At 45.5% G+C, this 19,438-nt stretch overlaps 1 protein-coding gene and 3 non-coding genes across 5 annotated transcripts in view; 3 read left to right on the plus strand and 1 right to left on the minus strand.

The window, feature by feature from the left end:
• The window catches only part of LOC126547409 (calmodulin-B-like), a 167,434-nt gene that overhangs the window by 145,086 nt on the left and 2,910 nt on the right, over positions 1-19,438 (minus strand). Inside the window, exon 1 of one of the 2 annotated variants that reach the window (XM_050195397.3) lies at positions 5,050-5,613. The exons of the other annotated variant lie outside the window; for it this stretch is intronic. Within the exon in view, the coding sequence (XP_050051354.1) occupies positions 5,050-5,052 (3 nt within the window). The 5' untranslated portion in view covers positions 5,053-5,613. Of the gene's footprint in view, positions 1-5,049; positions 5,614-19,438 lie in introns of those variants that run through there. 2 annotated transcript variants of the gene reach the window in all.
• TRNAE-CUC (transfer RNA glutamic acid (anticodon CUC)) lies at positions 7,559-7,630 on the plus strand. The gene has a single exon. It is a non-coding gene; the product is annotated as a tRNA-Glu (tRNA).
• On the plus strand, positions 12,161-12,232 carry TRNAE-CUC (transfer RNA glutamic acid (anticodon CUC)). The gene has a single exon. It is a non-coding gene; the product is annotated as a tRNA-Glu (tRNA).
• TRNAE-CUC (transfer RNA glutamic acid (anticodon CUC)) lies at positions 15,858-15,929 on the plus strand. The gene has a single exon. It is a non-coding gene; the product is annotated as a tRNA-Glu (tRNA).

Below are 19,438 nucleotides of genomic sequence, written 5' to 3' on the forward strand. Positions count from 1 at the left end.
CTTCTGCTGCCATGTTCTGTGACGAACAAATAGATTTTTTTGTTTCGTTTTCTCGGAATACACGCTGCCAATAATTACGTTGTGCATATGTGTTGAACAAGTGATTCAATTTTTGTGTGTTTGTGTGAAAAAAAGACCCCCCCCCCCCCGCCCTACCGAGTGAGTGTACGATATATAGAAATTTAGTTACGCTGTAGTTATGAGAACTCACTGGAAAAGTAATGTACACGTCATCATCCTATATCTCCTTGACTCTCTTCCACTCGAATCTGTATTGCCTCGTAACAAAAGTACCTCTCCCTCAGACTCGAGGAATATAATTGCTGTTCAAGGCAGTTATTACCCTAATACCGGCTGCTGTGTTACGAAAGGGCCGCTGTGTCATTGTGACACGAGGAAACTTGTGTCCTTCGCGTCCTTCGCGGTGCATAAGCATAATCATTGCACGAGATTACACGTTGGGTACGATGAAAGTAAACACGATTGTTAGCGTGGCTGTTAATTGTATAGCAAATGTATAGCATTTACTCAACCGCTTCACAGAGACGCCAACATGTGCGTTGGTTCTGCATAATATATTTTTTTAGACCACATGGTTGGATGCCGAAGACGTACGTGGTGAAAGAAACCGTCTCAAGTTTGACGCTGTAAAAGAAAGAAAGAAAGAAAAAAAATTGCCTAAGCACAAGCTGAAGGCGTGGCATAGTAGGTGTGTTAAATGTCGTACCCCGGATTTGTGTTATGGCAACTCGTACAATTCTAAGCGCACTTCACGTACACTTTTAACCACCTGTGACGACACGACGGCCCTATAGGCCGAATTAAGATCAACTTTCACAAGAGCTGACGGTAATATAATGTGACTAAACCACCTCTGCACACACCCACACGAACCACCGCGGCGTTACATCCGGAATGTACGTTTTATGTGTAATCTTATCCGAGGTAATTTTTGAGTCCACCTGCAAGTCGGAGGGCCGAGTCCTAGGTCCTAGTGGCGAGTGCGTTTGCCCGGACCTATCGATGTGTTTGATGCGGGCCGCCAGCAGTGGCCAAAGCTTATGGCGTAGCTATTGCGGATGAAGCGGTCCAGCTCTCTCTAGGTGTATACAGGAAAAGGCGGTTGGGGTGTCAGAGCGAATTAGCTAAGGTCGAGGAAGAGAACATTTCGGGGCTCTTCCCAGTAAGTGTATGAAGGGCGTTGGGCTATTCTCCACATGTACTATTTGGTGTGGAAGTGGTGGTCCTTATGTACGACAACGCAAAGGGCAGCGCCTTGTTATTTGAGGCCCGAGCGGGCTGCCTGGGGACAACAAAAAAAGAAAAGAAAAACATACCGGAGCAAATATGCGCCATAGGTTGAGGCATGTGTGTGCAACAGCAGCAGCAACCACAACAACAACAACAACAACAACAACAACAACAACAAAAAGAGCCCGGAAACGAGCCCTCACATCGAAATAGAATGCCAAGATATTCGCTTACAGCGAGACCCGTGGGGAGTGTCCACCTTCCAGAAGCATTGGGATTGAAAGACGATCGAAGGGTTAACTGGTAATCGGTCGAGATAAGTAAGAGACGATTAGAGTATTGGTGGGGAAAAAAAGTACGAAAGGTGAGATTGATCGAACCGGGGTCATTGCAAGCGTACGTAATGGTACAACATAGTGATAGAGGCTTCAAATGCGAAAGTTAAGGTCGAGGTCAGATAGGCCGAAGGCTATATATATGGCGATAGATGTAGTAAAACGTGATTAAATCAAGCAGGCTAGGTGACCCTCTGTCCACCCCGTTTCAAAGGGGATGCCGACAAACATGGCCAATATCCTCGGGATCTGTGATTATTCATAGAGATGCGGCCGGTATGCGACCTACCCCTATCGGTGATTATGCCGTCCTAAAAAAGAAGAAATGGTACACGCGGCTCAAGGGAGGCGGTACTGCACATAAGAGCGCGCAAGCAGCTGCGCTTCTTGGCGACATTCCAGGAGATATACCAAGATGTGCTTCCTGTGCTGTTGCTCCTCTCTCTCAGTCCTAGCTGCTTTTCACACAATTTATTTCCCTCCACTGCTCGTGCGCTATTGTAGATGGGCGAAGCGGTTCGTGATTGCCATTTCTCTTCGTTGCACTAAAAAAGTTCCTATTTACCAACAGTCCATGCCGTTGTCTGTAACACCGTTTTGTTTGTTTTTCGTTTCTTGGCGCTTCGTTACCTTCAAGTCCCGTCTTCTGTTACGTAAATGCTTCTCGCCGCAATAACGGCAAGTTCAGGTGGAACGCGCGCGGCACTGCTCAAGAGAGAGAGAGAGAGATAGATAGATAGGAGAGAGTAAAGGCAAGCAGGTTAACCAGACGCACGTCCGGTTTGCTACCCTCCACTGGGGGAAAGGGTATACAGGGATGAAAAGAGAGAGAGGGAGAGCACAGAAGTTTCCAAGCCGCCAAGGATGCTGCCACGACTACTTGCGTTGTCTGGCCATCATTATAGCTTCTTGCGCCCCAACAGGTGGAGTACGAGGCTCTCCCTTCCTCTTGAATCTTTGGTTTTCAGCATTGCTGGCGTCGTGGTCGTTATAGGCCGTTGTTCAGAAGGTTAACTACATCGTAATAAACAGCACGCGCAGGAGGGCATTGGTCATTGTAGAGGTGAAAATGGCTCTCGATGAAAATGGTCGAAATTGGTTGTGTCGCGTTATTGCTACAGCGGTTACGTTTTGACTGACTCTTGTGGCATGAATTTTCTCGGAAGAGAAGAAGCGGCTAACAGCGAAAAAAGAGAAGTTTGAACATACAGACGCACGCTCTTCTTGGTTGCACTAAAGCCCTTTATTTGTAAAAGTGCAGCTTTCTTATAGACACGCTTCGTTCCCTGTTGAGATTTTGCAAGTTGACTGGCATGTTTCAGGGTTGAGGCTGACGTTTCAAGTTTACTATGGTAAATTACTATAACTGAAAAACCGAAGACGCAGGATGAGGTGTATACATGCCACAGCAGCCGACGGACATCATAAGGCCTCACGAAAGACGCGCCTATAAAAGGGACGTTCACTTTACCGATAAAATTCCAGAGACGCGTTTGGTGGGCCATAAAAAAAATGAAACAAACGTTATGTTGCTCTATAGATCTGCTTACGCTGTTTGAAACGAATGAAATTAAATCGCGAGCACGACATCACGACATATATTACGAAATAACTATTGAAACCTGACCCTGCGTGAAAATTACATACTTGTGTAGTCGGTCTAGTCGTTTTGGCTACACGATTCTGACCGCGGAATTCTATATTCTTCGTGCCATTCAGCGGGACACGCACCTTTACAACACGCCAGGCGGGTGTTTAATAAACAAACGATTGCAGACTAATACCCAAGACATGTATTAAAACGAATTCGAGACACTTGTCTCTTGAAGACCTTCAGGCACCCAGATTATGGCTGAATCAATGAGCACCCAGCCCAGTGTATTATCAAGTCTTCTTTTTTTTTTTTTTTTTACTGTACCGATGTATTCCAGATTATACTGAGTGGAGCTGAGCCACTACGCCGAGTGTCCATGAACCTTCAAAATCCTTTGCGTGAGCGCTGTGGCATTCCTTTCTTCGGTAACCCCGAGGAATGCATAGTGCAGTGGAAGAGAGGGAGAGGAAAGGAAATTTTCTGCCGCAGAATAAAATTCTACCAAATCGGACAAATACAACAAATACTTTTCCGTGGTCTCTGAATCAGCTTACTGCGAATTCGTAAGAAAAAAATAACAGAAAACTGCTAACAGAGTAGAATTTCTATTTCCGATATACATTAAAACAAGAAATCATCAAATGCTCATCAAAAATGTTTTATATATAAAATAGAAGACATACAAGAATTAGCCATTAGGTTTGTATATTCGGATTACAAAAGACAGTCCAGTATCTCAGGTCTGCTCGCAAGGGCAAACCTAAAATCCCTCTCGCAGAGAAGAGCAATTTCACGACTAAAATTCATCTATCAATTATACCATGGTCATTTCCAGATAACACGATCTCATTACCTGCAAGATCCTCCAATAGCGCTCAACCAGACTAAATCATTCTAAAACAACCTATCTTCCCCCAAGTCGTGTTAATGTTAACAAACATTCCCTTTTTCCGTCGGCCATTTCGCAGTGGAATAAGTTAATTAACGATATTGTGTGTTGCAATAACTTGTATTATTTTTATTTATTTATTATTTATTAACCGCATTCAGTGTATTCACTTTTCATCATGATCATTTTTTTTTATCATTACATTGTTGTACCACTCCTGCTCGGGCCGTGAAAGGCCTGCAGTATATTAAAATAAAAAAAAATAAAAAAGTAAACAGGCTTGTATAGTTCTGGAAAGCTGTCGAGCGAGCGGCCCCTTTCGCTGTGTAGACGGCAAGGTGAATCAAAAGTCGGCAAAGGAAAACGCATTCTAGACCTCTTGAAAATGCTTGAAGTGCAAGAAAGTCGGCCACTTTCAGCAGAATGTGTGCAATTTGTTTTGTCTATCGTGAAACGGGTTAATCGCTCGCGCGTTAATGTCTTCTAAGCTGTATTAAAATATGCGAAATTCAATTACGAAAAATGCGTTTCGAAAGTTGGAAGCCCGAGTAGATCGCGTCAGGCTCTGTAGCGGCGATAAATGCAATTATCACTGATTCGATCGCTAATCTCATTACTTGAGATTAGCGTCTAGACGTGTCTTACTGTACGGTCCTCAAGAAACTTTCGTAACTATACAGCATCTACATCGCTTCGAAGCGCTGGGAATAACTGCATGCATGGACGTATTCACCGTGTTAAAAAGGCACACGCAGCGACCACGCATCAAATCGCGTCATTGGTGGTTTGAAAACTATTGCTGGCAACTGGCAGCACCGTAAGAGATATAAACTAACCAGTAAATGTAAAACAAATATTTTTGGCAAAAGTGTGTTCGCAAGAGAAGAAAATCATTCATGTAAATATGCAGAAAGCAAAGCGGGGGTCTATACTGGAAGATGAAGGTCACAAACTCTTTATAACGAGTCGATTTCACTCACCATTCTGAGTACTGTATCTCTCTTGATTTTCGATTGTTCAGCAGACGATGCCAAGGGCGTAATCCTGCTCGCAGACGATGCAGACGAAACACAGTCAAGCCTGTCGACGGCGCGATTTTCACAGCACTCGAGCCACGCGTTGCGCGTTAGCTGCGCGAACCGTTTCCGAAAGGAGACGAGCCAAGCTAAGGAAGAAAGAGAAACACTAGAGGAGAAGTCAAGCGCTGAGATTTTTGGTGCCTCGTCGCGCAGGACCACGGTCACGACAGGGAACGACGCAGCCGGCACATTGCCTACCTAGTCAGTCTGGTAGCAGACGACAAGCGCTCGCTGCAGAAGTCAGCGTCCCGCAGTGGTGGTGGTCATACCCGGCGGACGGAAACGGGCATTATGTCGAAACACACAACACGCACGCGCGCGCGCACACACACTCGGGCTCGGGGTGATGGTTTTTTCGCGCACGGCCTCGCTGTTTGTTTCTCCCCTCGTCCGGGACGGAACAGTTCCTCTCGCGGGCCCCCGCTCTCCCTGGCTGACACCCCCGGCGGGCTTTCAAAGTAAGTTCTATTTTCGCATCCAATTACGAAGCGCCAACAAAAAAGTTGCGCCGACGCAGCGCCGCCGCGGCGGCCGCGGCGACGCCGGCCGAAGGCTTTCGTTTTTACTGGCAGGTGACGCGACCGCGGCGCCCTCGCGTGAGGATCCACGGTACTGAGTGGAATAGAGAGCTGCTCGCAGTACGGGTTAAGCGCAACCGGTTGAGGCGATGCTCTCATCTTCCGGTGCCCAACAGTACGCTCCACGCTGGAATGAGGCTAGAACGTGGCCAACTACTCACTTGCACTAACTACTAGCTCTACTAACTTGCACAACTGCTAAATCGCACCAGCAGGTTGTACGAAATAATTCCATCACCGACACCGGGAGTGCGTATATCCGTTGAAAGCCCAGTGAGACATAGCCTTGGTTGAAATGGTATCCCGGCCTTTCGGAAAGAAAATGCTGATCCATGATTCTCTGAGACACCCGCAAAACAAGCCCGCAAAACTACAAACATCGTGCACATTGAAAGCACCCCCACCTGCCTAACCCTGATCTAATAATTTATACGTACCAGTACGGCCCAGCAAAAAATTAACACCGCGCGTAAAGTATGACATGAAAGTCTGCATACCATATATATATATATATATATATATATATATATATATATATATATATATATATATATATATATATATATATATGTGTGTGTGTGTGTGTGTGTGTGTGTGTGTGTGTGTGTGTGTGTGTGTGTGTGTGTGTGTGTGTGTGTGGAAGAAATCTAGTGCATTATACGAGGCACCTTTTTTTTCTATGGAGTTGAATAATCTTTGCAATCGCAATAGCTTGATAGCCGTGCATGTGCTCCCTCTAAAACCGCTGGCTGCACATAAGAGTAGTGCATCTATACCTTGTGGAGGGACTGTCGTGTGCGGTACTCTCGAGGGAAGATGGCCATCAACGTGAGCTCAATAAAAATATATTTTCTGACACAGGCACGAAGGATATAATACGTACTAAAGGTATTATTGCGTTATCTAAACTGCTAACGTTACTACGGTAAATACAGCACGCATTATATTGGCCTGAATCGAACGAGTTGCTTATATCCCTACAATCCATATCCAAGTAACCGTTTCTCCCTCCCGTTTGCTACAAGCGATCATGAATGTCACTGCTGGCAGTGCCGCTTTTTAAATATTTTTGTTTGCACTTCTCTCAAAGGGGCCCTGAATTACCCCTCGGGCTTGGTGAAAAACATACTCCGCGGGTAGCATATACGCTGCTGTGAACGTCTCAGCCAAGTTTTGTTGTCGTACGAGGTGCGTGGAGCTGGCAGGCGGATAGCGAAGTCACCTTTTTCTGAGCCGTTCTCTTCCCAAGAGAAGGCCCTGTTCTAACTCTCTTCTGGGCGCTTTATTTCGTCATTCCCTTATCCGGCTGCTATTCGCCGATAGCTTACATAGAGCTGAGGTCGGCTACATGGTGTAGTTACCGCGGCTGCCGCGGGGTGCCGCAACGAGTCCACTGGTTAAGCGCACTTCGGCTTGCTGCGGACAACAGCGTTTGGTTTATGTTTGGCACGCGCGTCACAGGCACCAAAGGTAGAAGTCGTGGCGTCTACGTCAACAACCGAAATGAAATTTGAACTGCGCGCCATTGTGACATTTAGAAGGCGGAACGGTGCGTGCACGCCCCCACTGCTCTGCAGCCTTCGCAGTGAAAAGCATTGAAGAAGGAACGGGAGCACAGCAGAGGCCAATGTTTTGAATGCCAATAACTCCGCTTCTGCTGAACGCATTGAAGTACTCTTTTTTGCTGCAAAGTATTTCCGAAATGGCTTCATTTCAAATGCATTTCTCCACTTCGATAAAAAGTGGTTCAGGCACCCTTTAAATAGTGAAGTGAACCAGGATACTCTCACTAGAGCACCACTCAAATGATATAAGCGGCGCTCTCGAGCGTCTCCGGCATGGTCTAGTGGTTAGGATACCTGGCTCTCACCCAGGAGGCCCGGGTTCGATTCCCGGTGTCGGAAATATTTTGTTTCCTGCCCATGTGCCGCATTATTTTTATATTATTGTTCTTCATTTCTTTTTCTTTTGTTACTGCATAACACGTAGATAAGATATGTGGTCGCAAGGTCAAGGAGACGGAGTCGCGCTAGATATGCCGACATTTTGCTTTTTTTGAACCATGTCGTTACAAGAAAAAAATGCGAAGCGGACTCATTGTCCAACTTTTCGTTTGATTCATGAGCGCTATTTCTTCCCTTGCAGTTGAACTGAGACATGATCCCGTAGCTTAGAGCGTTGTTCAGTTAAAAGCGCATTCTCCTGATAAATGCTACCATGGCGCGTTACAGGTATACGATTTTCTTAGAAATTTGCTCCTGAAGTTATAATGGCATATGTATTCCCTGCAATATTTCTACCGATGGAGACATGTGATGCTAAATAACCCCGAGGTAGAGAGTTTATTAGGGCGATGGCTCGTCTGAACTGACATTGCTCCTGTAAAGATTGCTTTGTTGCATAATATCAAAACAAAAGGTGAAGCTTAATACTGTCTGTCTGATGCATCGTACGAGACATTGCTTCTCTTATATGAAAAAAAAAAAGAGAGAGAGAAAAAAAGTCTAAGTAACATATATTTTTTTTAATCGACGCGTTTATGTGCTCCTGTTAAATTCGGACCATTCTGTATATCCACACGTCACTTCGAACCCTCGTCCTTCAATTTCAGGTCGAACACGACTCGTGTTGTACACGAGACACTCGCGCCAGCGTCTCCCACCCCCTCCCCCCAACCCCCTCTCTAGTCCGGCCCTTAATTGCACGAGTTCGCCGCTTCCTTTCTCGTGCCGGACTAGAGTGCCTCGACGGCTAACTGTTTGGCATCGAGGTGCGCTTAGACTCTACTTGGGACGGAATGCGAAGAAACTTGCGTACCGTGCTTTTGGCGCACGCTTAAGCAATCCGAAAATGTTCAAAAATAAATCTGGAACTGTCCTCCCCTGCGGCGTCGCTAATAACCCACTGTGTGGCTACTGAACGTCCAATCCCATAGTTTGAATAAACTTCGGATTGAAAAAAAAAAATGTAATAGTGAAGGGCGGATCCCAAATGTTACAACAATGTTATCCGACATCATAGCTCAATAAATATTTTTTTTTCTAGACAAATGCACGAATGATATAATACGTGATAAGAACGTGCCAGCGTTGTCCATGTTATCAATATGTTACCAATGTTACTACACTAAACACAAATTAATTACAATGGATTTGAATGTGGTAAGACAGCTATATATGTACTACACGAATCGAGAGAGAGGTCATAAAAGCAGCTGCTTAGCACGGCTAAGAGATTTTCGTGTCCGAGTAACCTCACATATACTATTTCTATAAGTGATCTGTAGACGGCAGTGCTGGCAGGGACACTTTCTTTTGTATTTTCCATCGCGCTTCTGCTAAATAACTAAATGAGTCGGAATACTTTCTTTAGAAAAACTGCTGAACAGGGGGAAACGATATGAACAATACTCCGGAGGATATCCGGTATGGTTTAGTGGTTAGGATACCTGGCTCTCACTGAGGAGGCCCGGGTTCAATTTTCGATGTGGGAATTAATTCACGGCATTTTTTTTAGATACTATTATACTTAACTACAAAGCGTGTACACAGGTGCGGTCACGCGGCCATCCACACTCGGTGAAATTTCGACCCGAGGAGCGTGATCGCATTAAAGCAGAACTCGCGCTGCGTGTTCAATCGTTCATCTTGCTTGGTAATTCTTGTCCATCTATCAATTGTCTTTGAGGTGCCGACGCAACTGCGATGTAATGATGCGAGCACAGGCGAACCAGGCCAGTTTGTTATTATAAAATTGACGTGTCCAGTGAAATGCGATGCGTTTATTCAAGCGAAAATGCGTCTGTCCGCGCCTCTGTGCAGGAAACTATCACCATCAGCAATGGCTCGAGCATTGCCGTCGTCTTCCACAGCTGCAGCTCCGTTGCCGCTCGTCATTCCAGCGTAGAATTTCACTTCTCTATTGTCGTCATAATGGGGAGGCCGCGTTTTCGCGGGTATGAGTCATTCATATCTGTATACACTGGGTGTCCCAGCTAAATTGGATCAAGATTTTGAAAAAAAGCTATGCGTTCTTTAGAACAGAAATCACGTGGATGTTGTTAGCGTTTATCTAAACTTACAGTACCATTTTTTTTTGCTCGTCTTTGTTTGAGTAATTAGCCGAGATAAATTAATTAACTTCTTAAATATAGCTTGAAACGTTCAGGCGTCACTAGGAAAGTTGTGGAGCTTCACAAATATTGCCCAACCCAGGTACTTCCAACGAGATAGCGGGGCCGTTTTTATTTGGGAAAAATGAAAGCCCGCGGAGTTAACAAAAATACCACGTGACAGCGCGCTCTGTGCTCCCGAATGCGCAGCGATTACAGTGCTCTCATGAGTGATTTGCAAAAACATCGCCAGCGCAGCGCCTTCCCTTCACTTACGAGAAAGGGCTTCAGCCTTTGCTCGGCTCTGACATTACCGTAGCGCCTGGCGACGGCGCTCAGAGCAGCCGCTCGCGCCTGTCGCCGAAGAACGCGCCGTCATCAGCCGTTTATTCCGATATGACGAGAAGAGCAATTTTTTTCCAGCGTTCAAGTCGATGCGGAATAGAAAAAATACACACAAAACATGCGTCATACATCTGGAACCTGTGCGAGAGAGAGCATCATTTGTTACAGCGCCGCTTTTCTTCCAAGCTGTGCCAGCGGCTAGATTCATGTGAGCTGTACTGTCTATTACTGTCGTGCCGCGCAACCATTTCGAAGAATTTGTTTGCAATGCCTAAAGCATGCCCTACTCAAGCGAGCAGAAGGCGAACATGGTCTTTGCCTTGAAAGTGGCACGGGGCGACAAGAGGAAAGCTGCCAAGGTATATCAAAATTGGCAATGTGGGGGAAGACCTTGCGCGAACACAATCATGAAGAGTTACTTGACGCTGAAAGAAACAGGTAGCTTCAGGAAGAAGCGGCACAGAAAGGGGACCATCCGTGAAGAGGTTGAAGGAGACATTTTGGCTTTCATGACTGCAAACCCTCATTCCAGCGCGCGTGATGTGAGTGGTGAGGTCGGCATTTCAAAGTCTTCAGTGTCAAGAGTTCTTAGGAAGGCTGAAATGCATCCGTATCACCCCCAACTGCATCAAAAGCTGCAAGAAAGAGGCTTTCAATGGCGGCTTCATTTCTCAAATTGGATCCTTGTGAACAGGGACGAAATACAGGATTTTGTTGACAAAGTGCTCTGGACAGATCAGAAAACCTTCTCCAGAAATTCTCAAGTCAACATCCATAATGCGCATTAATTGAGCGATAAGAACCCGCATTGGGTTGCGCAGACCAGGCACCAGTACCAGTGGTCATTCAGTGTGTGGTACGGTATATTTGACGGAAGAATAATTGGCCCCATATTTTTTGAACCTATGGTCACTGCTCCGCGGTACGTGAACGACATCTTGGAAGGCCCAGTCGAAGATTTTCGCGGTGATCTTCCTCTTGCGTTTTTAAAGCGAGCTTGGTATCAACACGACGGTGCAGCAGCTTACAGCAGCAGCCTTGCTTGACGAATCCTAAAGTACTAACGTTATTACGGTATATACAGCGTGCATTATATTGGCATGAATCGAACGAGTTACTTGTATCACTACAAGGTGACTTCCATATCCAAGTAACCGTTCCTCCCTCCCGTTCGCTGCAAGTGATAATGAATGTCACCGCTCTGGCAGTGCCATCTTTTATATTTTTGATTGCACTTCTGCTATAGGCGCCCTGAACCACCCTTGGGGCATGGTGAAATAGCGTAGACCGCGGGTAGCATATACGCTGCTGCGAACATCTCAGCTAAGTTTTCATCTCGTACGCGGTGCGTGGAGCTCGCAGGCGGATAGCGAAGTCGCCTTTCTCTCAAACGCTCTCCTTTCAACAGAAGGCCCCGAACTCACTATCTTCTGGACGTTTTATTTCGTCATTCACTTATCCGGCTGCTATTGGCCGACAGCTGACATCGAGCTGCGGTCGGCTACATGGCATAGTTACCGCGGCCGCCGCGGGGTGCCGCCACGAATCCACTGGCTAAGCCCGCTGAGACTCGCTGAGGACAACCGCGTTTGGCTTATGTTTGGTGCGTCGTAGGCACCAAAGGCGTCCGCGTTAACATCCGAAGTGAAATTTGAACTGCGCGCCACGGAAACATTTAGAAGACGGAGCGTTGTGGGCACGCCCCACGGCTCCGTAGCCTTCGCAGTGCAAAGCATTGCAGAAGGAACGGGCGTATCGGGAGCACAGCGGAGGCCGTGTTTGATTGCCAATAACTCCGCTTCCGCTGAATGCATTGCAGTACTTTCTTTGCTGCAAAGTATTTCCAAAATAGCTTCATTTCAAATGCATTTTTCCACTTCGATAAAAACTGGTTCAGGGCCCCTGTAAGCAATAAAATCAGCCAGGATACTCCCACTAGAAAACCACTGAAACGATACAAGCGGCCCTTCGGAGCGTATCCGGCATGGTCTAGTGGTTAGGATACCTGGCTCTCACCCAGGAGGCCCGGGTTCGATTCCCGGTGTCGGAAGCATTTTTTTTCGTTTTATTTTATATTATTGTTCCTCATCTTTTAACAATTTTGTTACCACATAACACGTAGACAAGTTATGTGACCGCAAGGTAAAAGAAACGGGGTCGGCCTGATATGCTAACAATTTGCTTTTTTGAACCATGTCGTTACAAGAAAAAATGCGAAGTCGACTCATTGTACAACTTCTCGTTTGATTAATGCGCGGCATTTCTTCCCTTGCACTTGAACTGAGACATTATCCCGTAGTTTAGAGCGTTGTTGAGTTAAAAGCGCATGGTTCTGATAAGGACTACCGTGGTGTTGCTCGGTACGTCGACATCGAATCATTGAAGGGTACGGAGAACGAGCGTTTGTTCTTTGCACGCTAGCTAGCTCCCACCTGATCGCTTCTATGTTCATGTTTTATGAGTACGTCTTACACACTATACGATGAAAAAAGTTGTACCAAGGCGCGCAGAGCAACGCGAAACACCAAACGGATATGTGTTACGCAACACAAAATCTTGCATGTTCGTCTTTAGTACAGTCAAATAATTTCATAGCGCGTTACGCACATAGCATATTTTTTTTAGGAATTTTCTCTTGAAGTTATAATGTCATATATATTTCCTGCAATATTTCTGCCGCTGGAGACATGTAAAGCTAAATAACCCCGAGGTAGACAGTTTATTAGGGCTACGGCTCGTATGAACTGACAATGCTCCTGTAAAGATTGCTTTGCTGCATTGTATCAAAACAAAAGGTGAAGCTTAATACCGTCTGCCCGAAGTATCGTACGAGACGTTCCTTGTCTTATATGAAAAAAAAAAAAAAAAAAGTCGCAGTCATATATATTGTTTTTTAATGACGCGTTTATGTGTTCCTTCTAAATCTGGACGATTCTGTAGATACACACGCCACTTCGATCCCTCGTCCGTCAATTTCAGGTCGAACACGGCTCGTGTTTTATACGAGACACTCCCGCCGCGAGCGTCCATCGCCCCCCCCCCCCCTCTCCCCCCTCTCCCCCCCTCTAGTCCGGCATTCGCACGAATTCACCGGTTCCTTTCTCGAGCCGGACTAGAGTGCCTCGACGGCAAACTGTTTGGCATCGAGGCGCACTTAGACCCTAGCTTGGACGGAATGCGAAGAAACTTGCGTACCGTGCTTTTGGCGCACGTTTAAGCAATCCGAAAATGTTCAAAAATAAATTCGGAACTGTCCTTCCCTGCGGCGTCCCTAATGACCCACTGTGTGGCTACTGAACGTCCAATCCCATAGTTTGAATAAACTTTTGGTTGGAAAAAAAAAAAAAACAAGTAATAGTGAAGGGCGGATCCCAAACTTTACAAGAAAGTTACCCGTCAGCATAGCTCAATTAAAGACTCTCTTTTCTAGACAAAGGAACGAACGATATAATAAGTGATAAGAAGGTTCAATAGTTGTCCATATTACCGATGCTATTACGCTAAACACAAATTATATGTAATGGATTTGATTATGATAAGACGGCTATATACAGCGTGTCCCAGTTAACTTGGACCAAGATTTTAAAAATAACCAAGAGCTCTAGAGAAATGGTACCGACTGCATAGTAGCCGTAGTCGTATGTACTTACGGCCGGTATTTTTTTCATCACGAAGTGTTGCTTAATTAATTACCTTGAATTAGTGAACTATGTAATTATTGCTTGAATCGCAAACATCTATATTACAAAGTTGTAGGGCACCTCAAATAACCTCCGAACCAAGCATTTGTTTAGTGCTCAGCTTTGCCTCGTTGGTTTTTCCGAGAAAAAACAAAAGCGCGTGAAACATCCAAAATACGAAATAGATAGGCGTTCGCGCGCCGCTACTCAAGCGCTCCCAAGCGAGTAGCCACGGATACACGGCTTTAACAGCGGCTGCAGCTCGATACAGGGCTTCACGCTATGTGATGGTCGCGACATCAAGAGAACACGCCGCTGACGCATTGATAAGCGTAGCGGAGCCTTGTACGATGCGGCGATGAGAGAATGCAGCCGTATATACTTCAATGGTTGCTTGTAGGCGCTTGAGTAGCGGCGTGCAAGTGCGCCTCTATTTCGTATTTCGCGTATTTCGCGGGCTTTTGTTTTTTCTTGGAAAAAAAGAACCAGGATCACTTCAGCACGAAATAAGTGCTTGATTCGGAGGTGATTTAAGGTGCCCTACAACACTGTAATTAATATGTTTGCGATTCAAGCAGTAATTAAGAAGTTCACTAATTCAAAGCACTTAACTAATTAATACTTCATGATGAAAAAAATACTGGCTGTGAGTACATACGACTGCCGCTACTATGCAGTCGGTACGATTTCTCTAGAGCTCTTGGGTTTTTTAAAAATCTTAGTCCAAGTTAACTGGGACACCCTGTATATGTACTACACGAATCGAAAGAGAGCTCATAAGAGCAACTGATTAGCACTGCAAAGACATTTTCGTATCCAGAGAGAGAGAGAGAGTAAACTTTAATGAATACCAGCAGTTCTGTCGGCTGGGCCTAGACCTCCCACGATGGGACGTCGAGGTCATGCCTCTTCGCCGCTTCGTAGGCCTGCTGGGTCGCCCAGAGTTGGTCGTCGAAATGGGAGCTGCGCAGGGCGGCGTGCCATCTCGACGAGAGGGTCACGGGATTAAGCTCTTCGTATTGATCTTTGCACTCCCATAGCATGTGGGGCAGTGTTGCCGATTCAGTTTTACAGACCTTGCACGTCTGGCTCGGGTAGATGTCGGGGTATATAGTGTGATAGCGTGTGAGGGAGGGGTATGTATTCGTCTGTAGCAGGCGAAGGGTGGTTGCCTGTGCCCTGTTTAACTTGCGGTGAGGGGTGGGGAAGGTTATTCTTGCGAGGTAAAATGACTTTACAAGGTCGTTGTATCTCGTAAGGCGGTCGCGCCCTGCGGGTGCACCTGCACCGTCTCCGGCACGGTTGACTAGTCCTCGTGCTACGGAGTGTGTAACCTCGTTGAGGTTGGTGAGGTGAGGGTGGACAACGCCGGCGTGTGCTGGGATCCAGACGAGGGTGATTTGATTTTCAGACGAATGCGGGGCTTGTCGTAAGATACGGAGTGATTGATGAGAAATACGACCTTTGATGTAGTTGTTGACTGCTGCGCGAGAATCGCTCAGTATGGTGTGGCAGGTTGGGTCAAGAGTGGCCAGGGCAATGGCCACTTCCTCGGCCGTCTCGGCATTTTTTGTAATGATGCTGGCAGCATGTCGGAGCAAGCCGCCTGCTGTGGTAACCGCCGCAAAGCGCCGTCCATCTTGGTTCTCAGCTGCGTCGACGAAGGTGACGCCCGCTGTGTTGGCGTAAGCTTTGATGAGGGAAGTAGCTCGTGCCTTCCTGCGTTCTTTGTTGTAGTCTGGGTGCATGTTTTTCGGAATAGGGTCGGCGTGTATCCATTGCTGAATTTCGCGTGGTATTGGGTGTTTGTCTCCATGTTGACGGTGGTAGGTGATATTAAGCTATGATATTAAGTGATCATACTGACGTCAGCGCTGGCAGAGACATTTATGTTTATCTTCTATTGTGCTTCTGCTACATAACGAAACGAATCGGAATACTTTTAGAAAAACTACTGAAATGACCGAACCAATATAAACAAACCTCCGGAGCATCTCCGGCATGGTCTAGTGGTTAGGATACCTGGCTCTCACCCAGGAGGCCCGGGTTCGATTCCCGGTGTCGGAATTATTTTTTCCCCGCTTTTTTTTACTACTGTTACTTTTTAAATACAAAGCGTGTACACAACAGATGCGGCCACACAGCCATCCGCAGTCGATGTAACATCAAGTCGAGGAGCGATATCGCATTAAAGGACAACTCGCGCTGCGTGTTCAATCATTCGTCTTGCTTGTTAATTCTTATTCATCTCTTAATTGTCTTTGATGTGCCCACACAGTGATATAATGATGCGAGCACGACGGCCAGGCCAGTTTGACGTTAAAATATTGACGTGTCCCACCAATTAAATGCGATGTGTTTATCTTTCTTTCTTTTGAGGGGGAGGATGTGAAAATATGCTAACATCCTGCTCTTGGCGCCATTCGCCTAAAGAAAACACGGATTCAATATCAAACTCCTAATTCTGTTCATACCGCTACTTATTCTTTGCACATGAACGAGACATGATGGAGTAGCTGAAGGCGTTGTATGGTTGAAAAACCGTGATAGGTTGAAAAACTATAAATGCGTGGGTTTTTAACATTGGAGCTTAAGCATTCCTCGCCTTAACCCGTTTCCTAGCTAGTGCATGAAGTGGGATGCATATCTGTTCAAAGCCTGTACTGGCTAAAAAATGAACGCGAAACACAACATGAAGTCACGTGTCACGACGTAACACGTGTGCATTGTTCGTCCAAGAAGTTGGTCAACCAACCAGAACATTCGAAGAGTGATAGAGCGTGTAAGAATTTATATTCACAGCAGTGCTTTCAACAAAGGTATATATATATATATATATATATATATATATATATATATATCACCAGAAATATGTGCATTCATGTAACGTCGAGTAACTTCATCGGAGGGCTTATAATTATTAAAAGTTTGGTTCGTTCGGAAGTGCCCCTCCACCAGCCAAAAATTGCTTGTAAAGATTGCTTTGCTACATCATAACGCAACCAAAGGTGAAGCTTTCTCATTCCAACACAAGCTCATTGCATGTAAAACCGATAGCTCGGGATGAAATAAAATAAAGAAGGAAATATAATAATAAAAAGAAAAAAAGGAAAGGACAGAAAAGAGAAAGAAAAGAAGAAGAAGAAAAAAAAGAGCGATTGTCACGAAGGAGTTTTCCGCAATGCTCAGTATGTGTCTCACGAAACTAGCGATTTTTCGAAAATTAACTGTTGTGTTTCGTAAGAACAGTTGACCCGTTGAGCGGCCAAGTCGAACCGAACGCGATCAGCGCTCCATCTAGTGGCAGCAAATTACACCAAGTCACCAAGCGTGCGGCATCCGAGATTCAGGATTAGGATGCGGGAGGACATGCTAACGTCAAAGACGCGTTCTCGTAAAATCTCGTCATGCGCTAAGATTTGTTGTTGTTGTTGTTGTTGTTCCCGCATATCCATCAAATAAACACATCTTGTGTGAGTGCCCTGCCAACGCCATCTTCAGAAAGAAAATACTTTCTAAACTACCACACAACCAGCTTCCCTGCAGCTGGGAGGAGCGGACCACTCCCCCACGAAAGTTTGAAAAGCTATGGTGGGCGCTTCTGCTGCAGTGCGTCAAGAACATGCTGGGCCGCGACGCATGAGCCTACCAAGAGATTCAGACTTGGGCTTTAGTTCCTTTGGCACTAATAAATGTTATTTCTCTCTCTCTCTCTCGGGTTGATCAACGTTGGTACGAGCCCCACCGCTTCAAGAGACATTTTGAATTCCCGTTTAGTATTCCGCTCGGAAACCAGACTTCTGAATAAAATCGGGGTCACAAAGCCGCGATGGTGAACACAGCAAATATAGAGGTAAATGTCGCGGCAGCAATGAACAACAACAACAACAACAACAACAACAACAGCAACAACAACAACAATAACAATAATAATAATAATAATAATATAACATATTTCGGCGAATATTATCTACAGCTGTAACAGGAGTACGTATTACAAGTGATTGCTGAAGCCTGCAGAGTTTTACATGAAAATGATTAGAAGCTTGCAGAAGGCTCTCCGCAAACTGCCGGTGTGCCCGCTCGCTCGGTCAAACTTAATCGAAACTTTGTTAAACATTCACGGCTTTGTGACTTCGCCACACGAGCTCTATTCGGTTACTGCAGAGTTTCGCTGCTGGCGTTTATTCTCGTCTGTCCGTGGCAATCATCTGAAAATCACGCGCACAGAGGCACACATATATGCACAAGGAAAACTTACATGCACACATACACGCGCGCGCGCGCGTCCACGCAGAAGTGAAGGCGGACCGGACAAATACCAATAAGCTTGTATTGATTGTAATTAAATGAACATTAAAGGACAACATGAAACAAGCTTAGATTGGTAAGAAACCAAATTTTTTCAGAACGTTATTTTTATTTAGTTGACGAGAAGATGCTGATTACTTGAAGTTAAATTTTTCTGCCTGTGCCCTTTTTGCCCTGGAACCTCAACGTCAGAACGTGAGTGCGACGTCATGGATTTCAGTGTACTCTCTCGCATTTTGAACCAGTTTAGTGCAGCAGACGTTCTAGAAACTTCCTTGGCGGTCGAGTCCAATTGCTTCAATCGATTGCAATGCGTAGCCTTTTTTTTCTTTACCAACAAAAAACAACTGGAGTTGAGTAGACGCGCTATCAAAGAGAGAAAAGCAAAGGAAAAAGAGGAATTCATAGGAGGATCTCTGCTTCGCTACCCACTACTGGGGGAGGGAAAATAAGGTATGAAATAGTGAAAGAAAAGAGAAAAGAAAAAAAAACAACGAAGGAAAGAACGAACGATGTAGAACTAGTCTGTGTTGGAGCTGTCACACGGTCTGTAAAGAAGCTACATAGTCAAATTAAGTCAATGTCCGATGATGATTGACATCCAATTCGAAACGGGGCGGGCCCAAATAGTCTAGCCTGCTTGATTTATATGTTTTACTACATACATTGTTATCTAGTCCTTTTCCTATCTAATCTCGATCTCTACTTTCGTAATAAGCATGAAATGCTTTTAGCTTCCGTAGTCAGCGACTTTCAAGTGACCTTGAGCCGAAAGCCAGAGCCGTTATTCGGGCAAGCTGCGAGAATAAAACGAGATCCCCCCCACCGCATCGTACATGGTGTACAGGACCGCATTGCATACGGTAGTTACACCCAAACAAGTTAAAAAAAAAATATTGTTTCCGAATCCTTCCAAATGTTTGTTCACATTATCAGTCAAGCTGTAACTTCTAGAACTCTAATCTTCTAGTAGTTTTATTTGTTATTTCCAATAGCGAAGTTCGAACGGCAGATACACTTAAATTCTGGGAAATGGAAATGCTGCGTGTCGACTTCGCTCGCCCAGCTTCTCTGTGACGTGGCGCCGGACGCGTCTCATGCCTTCATAGAAGAAGGAAAAATTTGGAGAGAGCATTACGTCACGCAGCCAGCCTTGGCAAGTGAACGCTCCGTGAAGCTGCAGCCCTTTGAATAGCGCCTCTTCCTCTTCACAATCTCTCTCTCTCTTTCTCTCTCTCTCTCTCTCTCAATGGCGGCCCTATACG

This window comes from Dermacentor andersoni, chromosome 3, assembly GCF_023375885.2.
Source record: "Dermacentor andersoni chromosome 3, qqDerAnde1_hic_scaffold, whole genome shotgun sequence".
Taxonomy (NCBI): Eukaryota; Metazoa; Arthropoda; class Arachnida; order Ixodida; family Ixodidae; genus Dermacentor; species Dermacentor andersoni.